The sequence below is a fragment of the Mustelus asterias genome, chromosome 22 (genome assembly GCF_964213995.1).
Source record: "Mustelus asterias chromosome 22, sMusAst1.hap1.1, whole genome shotgun sequence".
NCBI classification, from domain to species: domain Eukaryota; kingdom Metazoa; phylum Chordata; class Chondrichthyes; order Carcharhiniformes; family Triakidae; genus Mustelus; species Mustelus asterias.
This window is the reverse complement of record NC_135822.1, coordinates 177,217-184,761: the sequence shown is the minus strand read 5'-3', so window position 1 is coordinate 184,761 and position 7,545 is coordinate 177,217. Positions and strand designations below refer to the sequence as shown.

Sequence of the window (7,545 nt, the reverse complement as noted above, 5' to 3'; positions counted from 1 at the left end):
GGCGCATTGCTGTTTGTTATCTATATCAACTATTTGGATGAGAATGTATAAGGCATGATCAGTAGGTGTGCAGGTGACACTAAAATAGGTGGTATTGTAGACAGTGAGGAAGGTTATCAAAAATTGCAGCAGGATCTTGATCAACTGGGGAAGTAGGCCAAGAAATGGCAAATGGAGCTCAATACAGATAAGTGTGAGATGTTGCATTTTGGAAAGTCAAATCAAAGTAGGACTTTCACGGTGAATGGTAGGACCTTAAGGAGTATCATGGAACAGAGGGACCTTGGAGTTCAGGTGCATGGTTCTCTAAAGATGGAGTCACAGGTAGATCGGGCAGTGAAGAAGGCTTTTGGCATGCTGGCCTTCATCAGTCAGGGCATTGAGTATAGAATTTAGGAAGTTATGTTGCAGTTGTACAGGATGTGGGTGAGGCTGCACCTGGAGTATAGTGTTCAGTTTTGGTCACCTTGCTATAGGAAAGATGTTATTAAACTGGAGAGAGTGCAGAAGAGATTTACAAGGATGTTGCCAGGACTCAGGGGACTGAGTTATAGGGAGAGATTAGACAGGCAAGTACTTTTTTTTGGAGCATTGGAGACTGAGGGGTGATCTTATAGAGGTGTATAAGATCATAAGAGGCATGGATAGGGTGAATGCACTCAGTTTTTTTCCTAGGGTTGGGGAATCGAGAGCTAGAGGGCATAGGTTTAAGTTAAGAGGGGAAAGAATTAATGGGAACCTGAGGAGCAATGTTTTTACACAGAGGGTGGTACGTATGTGGAATGAGATGCCAGAGGAAGTGGTTGAGGCAGGGACATTGACAACATTTAAAAGGCATTTGGACAGATACATGGATAGGAAAGGTTTAGAGGGATATGGGCCAAATGCAGGCAAATGGGGTTAGCTTAGATAGGCATTTTGGTCGGCATGGACCAGTTTGGACCGAAGGGCCTATCTCCGTGCCGTAGATTCTATGATTCTATGAAGTGAAGATGAGCAAAGCTGAGATGGGATAAGTAAATGACATGGATGGAAATTTCCATGAGGATATAGTAAAGGTTTGTTTGTGTTTACTTGGTGAATATCTGAAGGGAAATGAAAAGAAGGTTTAAAACTGGCAAAGATCATAAATGAATAAAGCAATATTTAGTGGCCATAAAGACAACAGAAAAGATTTTTATATTCTGGAAAAGTGAACTTCCAAATAACAATGAGTTCAAAGATGAGACATATTTAAGGAGAGATTGACAGTGTTAGGAGCAGTGGCCATGTGATATCTCGAAGAGTGTGCTGCTCCAAGTCCAGACCTGCGAAGTAAGCATCTCTAGCCATCCCCAGGGAAATGTTTGTTTGTTCCAGAATGCAAGGTTTTGTTACAAGCTTTGAATTTCCATTGTTGAGTGAGAGAGAAAAGCCCTGTGAAATACTTCCCCAATAGCAACAGTGGATGCCTTGTGGTAATATTACTGGAATTTTTGCAGAAAAGTTATTTATTTGTGAGAAATTTAATTTAATATTTAAAATCTCCAAAAGTGGTTTTGGATATCTATTCCTGTCTTAAGTGCACATACCTTCTCATAGTAAAATACACATTGCAAACTGTGGTGAGAGCTTGATCAAGCTTCCTTTGAGTCCAGCGATTACCACCTGCCATATCAAAACAATGTATAATTTTGTGCTCATCACACAGGCAGAAAAGGGCAGGCAGGTGTTACACTTAGAACATAGAACATAGAACAGTACAGCACAGAACAGGCCCTTCGGCCCACGATGTTGTGCCGAGCTTTATCTGAAACCAAGATCAAGCTATCCCACTCCCTATCATCGTGGTGTGCTCCATGTGCCTATCCAATAACCGCTTAAATGTTCCTAAAGTATCTGACTCCACTATCACTGCAGGCAGTCCATTCCACACCCCAACCACTCTCTGCGTAAAGAACCTACCTCTGATATCCTTCCTATATCTCCCACCATGAACCCTATAGTTATGCCCCCTTGTAATAGCTCCATCCAGCCGAGGAAATAGTCTTTGAACGTTCACTCTATCTATCCCCTTCTTCATTTTATAAACCTCTATTAAGTCTCCCCTCAGCCTCCTCCGCTCCAGTGAGAACAGCCCTAGCTCCCTCAACCTTTCCTCATAAGACCTACCCTCCAAACCAGGCAGCATCCTGGTTAATCTCCTCTGCACTCCTCTGCGCTCAGCAGGCCTCCAGCGCTTCCACATCCTTCTTATAGTGAGGTGACCAGAACTGCACACAATATTCCAAATGTGGTCTCACCAAGGTCCTGTACAGTTGCAGCATAACCCCATGGCTCTTAAACTCCAACCCCCTGTTAATAAAAGCTAACACACTATAGGCCTTCTTCACAGCTCTATCCACTTGAGTGACAACGTTTAGAGATCTGTGGATATGGACCCCAAGATCTCTCTGTTCAAAGAACAAAACAGCACAGGAACAGGCCCTTCGGCCCTCCAAGCCCGTGCTGCTCTCTGGTCCAAACTAGACCATTCTTTTGTATCCCTCCATTACCACTCCGTTCATGTGGCTATCTAGATAAGTCTTAAACGTTCCGAGTGTGTCCGCCTCCACCACCTTGCCTGGCAGCGCATTCCAGGCCCCCACCACCCTCTGTGTAAAATATGTCCTTCTGATATCTGTGCGAAACCTCCCCCCCTTCACCTTGAACCTATGACCCCTCGTGAACGTCACCACCGACCTGGGGAAAAGCTTTCCACCGTTCACCCTATCTATGCCTTTCATAATTTTATACACCTCTATTAAGTCTCCCCTCATCCTCCGTCTTTCCAGGGAGAACAACCCCAGTTTACCCAATCTCTCCTCATAACTAAGCCCCTCCATACCAGGCAACATCCTGGTAAACCTCCTCTGTACTCTCTCCAAAGCGTCCACGTCCTTCTGGTAGTGTGGTGACCAGAACTGGACGCAGTATTCCAAATGCGGCCGAACCAACGTTCTATACATCTGCAACATCAGACCCCAACTTTTATACTCCATGCCCCGTCCTATAAAGGCAAGCATGCCATATGCCTTCTTCACCACTTCCTTCTCCACCTGTGACGTCACCTTCAAGGATCTGTGGACTTGCACACCCAGGTCCCTCTGCGTATCGACACCCTTTATGGTTCTGCCATTTATCGTATAGCTCCTCCCTACATTATTTCTACCAAAATGCATCACTTCGCATTGATCAAGATTGAACTCCATCTGCCATTTCTTTGCCCAAATTTCCAGCCTATCAATATCCTTCTATAGCCTCTGACAATGCTCCTCACTATCTGCAAGTCCTGCCAATTTTGTGTCGTCTGCAAACTTACTGATCACCCCAGTTACACCTTCTTCCAGATCGTTTATATAAATCACAAACAGCAGAGGTCCCAATACAGAGCCCTGCGGAACACCACTAGTCACAGGCCTCCAGCCGGAAAAAGACCCTTCCACTACCACCCTTTGTCTTCAGTGACCAAGCCAGTTCTCCACCCATCTAGCCACCTCCCCCTTTATCCCATGAGATCCAACCTTTTGCACCAGCCTACCATGAGGGACTTTGTCAAACGCTTTACTAAAGTCCATATAGACGACATCCACGGCCCTTCCCTCGTCAACCATTCTAGTCACTTCTTCAAAAACCTCCACCAGGTTAGTGAGGCATGACCTCCCTCTCACAAAACCATGCTGACTATCATTAATGAGTTTATTCCTTTCTAAATGCGCATACATCCTATCTCCACTTTTGATCAGTTTGTGGTGAAAGTGGGGGCTAAAGAGCCCTGGGGCACAAACATTTTCATTTTATTTCTGAATTCACTGCTGTCGGATTTCTGAGTTTTGACAGACTTCCATTAAACTGCGTTATCTTTCTAAACTGCTTCACCTACAAATCTGTGCCACAATTCTAACAAAATGGATCAGTCTGTGCAAACCATGGGAACATTGACGTTTGGTGTGCCACAGGGATCGGTGTTGGGTCCATTGTTGTTTGTCATCTATACCAATGATCTGGATGATAATGTGGTAAATTGGATCAGCAAATTTGCTGATGATACAAAGATTGGAAGTGTAGTGGACAGTGAGGAAGGTTTTCAAAGCTTGCAGAGGGATTTGGACCAACTAGAAAAATGGGCTGAAAAATGGCAAATGGAATTTAACGCAGACAAGTGTGAGATATTGCACTTTGGAAGGACAAACCAAAGAAGAACGTACAGGGTAAATGGTAGGACTCTGAAGAGTGCAGTTGAACAGAGGGATCTGGGAATACAGGTACAGAGTTCCCTAAAAGTGACGTCACAGGTGGATAGGGTCGTAAAGAGTGCCTTTGGTACATTGGCCTTTATAAATCGGAGTATCGAGTATAAAAGTTGGAGTGTTATGGTAAGGTTATATAAGGCATTGGTGAGGTCGAATTTGGAGTATTGTGTACAGTTTTGGTCACCTAGTTACAGGAAGGATGTAAATAAGATTGAAAGAGTGCAGAGAAGGTTCACAAGGATGTTGCCGGGACTTGAGAAGCTGAGTTACAGAGAGAGATTGAATAGGTTGGGACTTTATTCCCTGGAGCGTAGAAGATTGAGGGGAGATTTGATAGAGGTGTATAAGATTTTGATGGGCATAGATAGAGTGAATGCAAGCAGGCATTTTCCGCTGAGGCTCGGGGAGAAAAAAACCAGAGGGCATGGGTTAAGGGTGAAAGGAGAAAAGTTTAAAGGACATATCATAGAAAATGCAGATGTATGGGATTGGGGGTGATCTAGGAAATTGGATCAGGAATTGGCTAGCGGATAGGAAACAGAGGGTGGTGGTTGATAGTAAATATTCATCATGGAGTGCGGTTACAAGTGGTGTACCTCAGGGATCTGCTTTGGGGCCACTGCTGTTTGTAATATTTATTAATGATCTGGATGAGGGTATAGTTGGGTGGATTAGCAAATTTGCTGATGACACCAAAGTCGGTGGTGTGGTAGACAGTGAGGAAGGGTGTCGTAGTTTGCAGGAAGACTTAGACAGGTTGCAAAGTTGGGCCGAGAGGTGGCGGATGGAGTTTAATGCGGAGAAGTGTGAGGTAATTCACTTTGGTAGGAATAACAGATGTGTTGAGTATAGGGCTAACGGGAGGACTTTGAATAGTGTGGAGGAGCAGAGGGATCTAGGTGTATGTGTGCATAGATCCCTGAAAGTTGGGAATCAAGTAGATAAGGTTGTTAAGAAGGCATATGGTGTCTTGGCGTTTATTGGTAGGGGGATTGAATTTAGGAGTCGTAGCGTTATGTTGCAACTGTACACAACTCTGGTGCGGCCGCACTTGGAGTACTGTGTGCAGTTCTGGTCCCCACATTACAGGAAGGATGTGGAGGCTTTGGAGAGGGTGCAGAGGAGGTTTACCAGGATGTTGCCTGGTATGGAGGGGAGATCCTATGAGGAGAGGCTGAGGGATTTGGGATTGTTTTCGCTGGAAAGGCGGCGGCTAAGAGGGGATCTTATTGAAACATATAAGATGATTAGAGGTTTAGATAGGGTGGATAGTGATAGCCTTTTTCCTCTGATGGAGAAATCCAGCACGAGGGGGCATGGCTTTAAATTGAGGGGGGGTAGTTATAGAACCGATGTCAGGGGTAGGTTCTTTACCCAGAGGGTGGTGAGGGATTGGAATGCCCTGCCAGCATCAGTAGTAAATGCGCCTAGTTTGGGGGCGTTTAAGAGATCCGTAGATAGGTTCATGGACGAAAAGAAATTGGTTTAGGTTGGAGGGTCACAGTTTTTTTTTTTAACTGGTCGGTGCAACATCGTGGGCCGAAGGGCCTGTTCTGCGCTGTAATGTTCTATGTTCTATGTTCTATATTATGGGGGGCTTCTTCATGAAGAGAGTGGTGGTAGTGTGGAATGAGCTGCCGGATAAAGTGGTAAATGCGGGGTCACATTTATCATTTCAGAAAAACTTGGAAGGGTTCATGGATGAGAGGGGTGTGGAGGGATATGGTCCAAGTGCAGGTCAGTGGGACTAGGCATAAAATGGTTCGGCACAGACAAGAATAGCCAAAAGGCCTGTTTCTGAGCTGTAATTTTCTATGGTTCTATGGCATAGGTTTAAGGTGAGAGGGAAGAGATACAAAAGTGTCCAGAGGAGCCAGGCTGAGCTGGGCTGGGAATCTCTCTCTCAGTTTCGAGGGATATGAATGATTTTGGCGGGACTCACAATCTGACCGAGGTTGTGTCCGGAAGCCCCGGAACCAACATTCGGAGTTCGGGGAGCAGCCCGGAGCCGGCGAGCGGGAACCGCACACTGCGCCTGCGCACAGAGGCCTTCACCTTGGTGGGGAATCATGGCGACGGACTCGTGGGCGCTGGCGGTGGACCTGCAGGAATCGGCGGCCGAGTCGGTGAGAGTCCGGCCCGAGTCCCGGGCTGCCGTTGTACACCCCACAGCACTGCCGGGCCGAGGCGCCGAATAACGGTCCCCCCCCCCCGTCCCCCTCTCTCCCCCCCCCGTCCCCCTCACTCCCCCCCCCCCCCCCCGTCCCCCTCACCCCCCCCCCCCGCCGTCCCCCTCACTCCCCCCCCCCCCCCCCCGTCCCCCTCACTCCCCCCCCCCCCCCGTCCCCCTCACTCCCCCCCCCCCCCCCCCTCACTCCCCCCCCCCCCCCCGTCCCCCTCACTCCCCCCCCCCCCCCGTCCCCCTCACTCCCCCCCCCCCCCCGTCCCCCTCACTCCCCCCCCCCCCGTCCCCCTCACTCCCCCCCCCCCCCCGTCCCCCTCACTCCCCCCCTCACTCCCCCCCCCCCCGTCCCCCTCACTCCCCCCCCCCCCCCCCCTCACTCCCCCCCCCCCCCCGTCCCCCTCACTCCCCCCCCCCCGTCCCCCTCACTCCCCCCCCCCCCCCCCCGTCCCCCTCACTCCCCCCCCCCCCCTTCCCCCTCCCCCCCCGTCCCCCTCACTCCCCCCCCCCCCCCCGTCCCCCTCACTCCCCCCCCCCCCCGTCCCCCTCACTCCCCCCCCCCCCCCGTCCCCCTCACTCCCCCCGTCCCCCTCACTCCCCCCCCCCCCCCCCGTCCCCCTCACTCCCCCCCCCCCCCCCGTCCCCCTCACTCCCCCCCCCCCTCACTCCCCCCCCCCCCCCTCACTCACCCCCCCCCCCCGTCCCCCTCACTCCCCCCCCCCCCGTCCCCCTCACTCCCCCCCCCCGTCCCCCTCACTCCCCCCCCCCCGTCCCCCTCACTCCCCCCCCCCCCCCGTCCCCCTCACTCCCCCCCCCCCCCCCGTCCCCCTCACTCCCCCCCCCCCCCGTCCCCCTCACTCCCCCCCCCCCCCCGTCCCCCTCACTCCCCCCCCCCCCCCCGTCCCCCTCACTCCCCCCCCCCCCCCGTCCCCCTCACTCCCCCCCCCCCCGTCCCCCTCACTCCCCCCCCGTCCCCCTCACTCCCCCCCCCCCGTCCCCCTCACTCCCCCCCCCCCCCCCCGTCCCCCTCACTCCCCCCCCCCCCGTCCCCCTCACTCCCCCCCCCCCCCCGTCCCCCTCACTCCCCCCCCC

The 7,545-nt window shown here is 51.3% G+C and overlaps 1 protein-coding gene across 1 annotated transcript in view; it reads left to right on the top strand.

The window, feature by feature from the left end:
- The first annotated feature begins 6,302 nt into the window (after positions 1-6,302).
- The window catches only part of ddx19a (DEAD-box helicase 19a), a 70,899-nt gene continuing 69,656 nt past the window's right edge, over positions 6,303-7,545 (top strand). Inside the window, exon 1 of the mRNA XM_078238582.1 lies at positions 6,303-6,397. Within this exon, the coding sequence (XP_078094708.1) occupies positions 6,341-6,397 (57 nt within the window). The 5' untranslated portion in view covers positions 6,303-6,340. The remainder of the gene's footprint in view (positions 6,398-7,545) is intronic.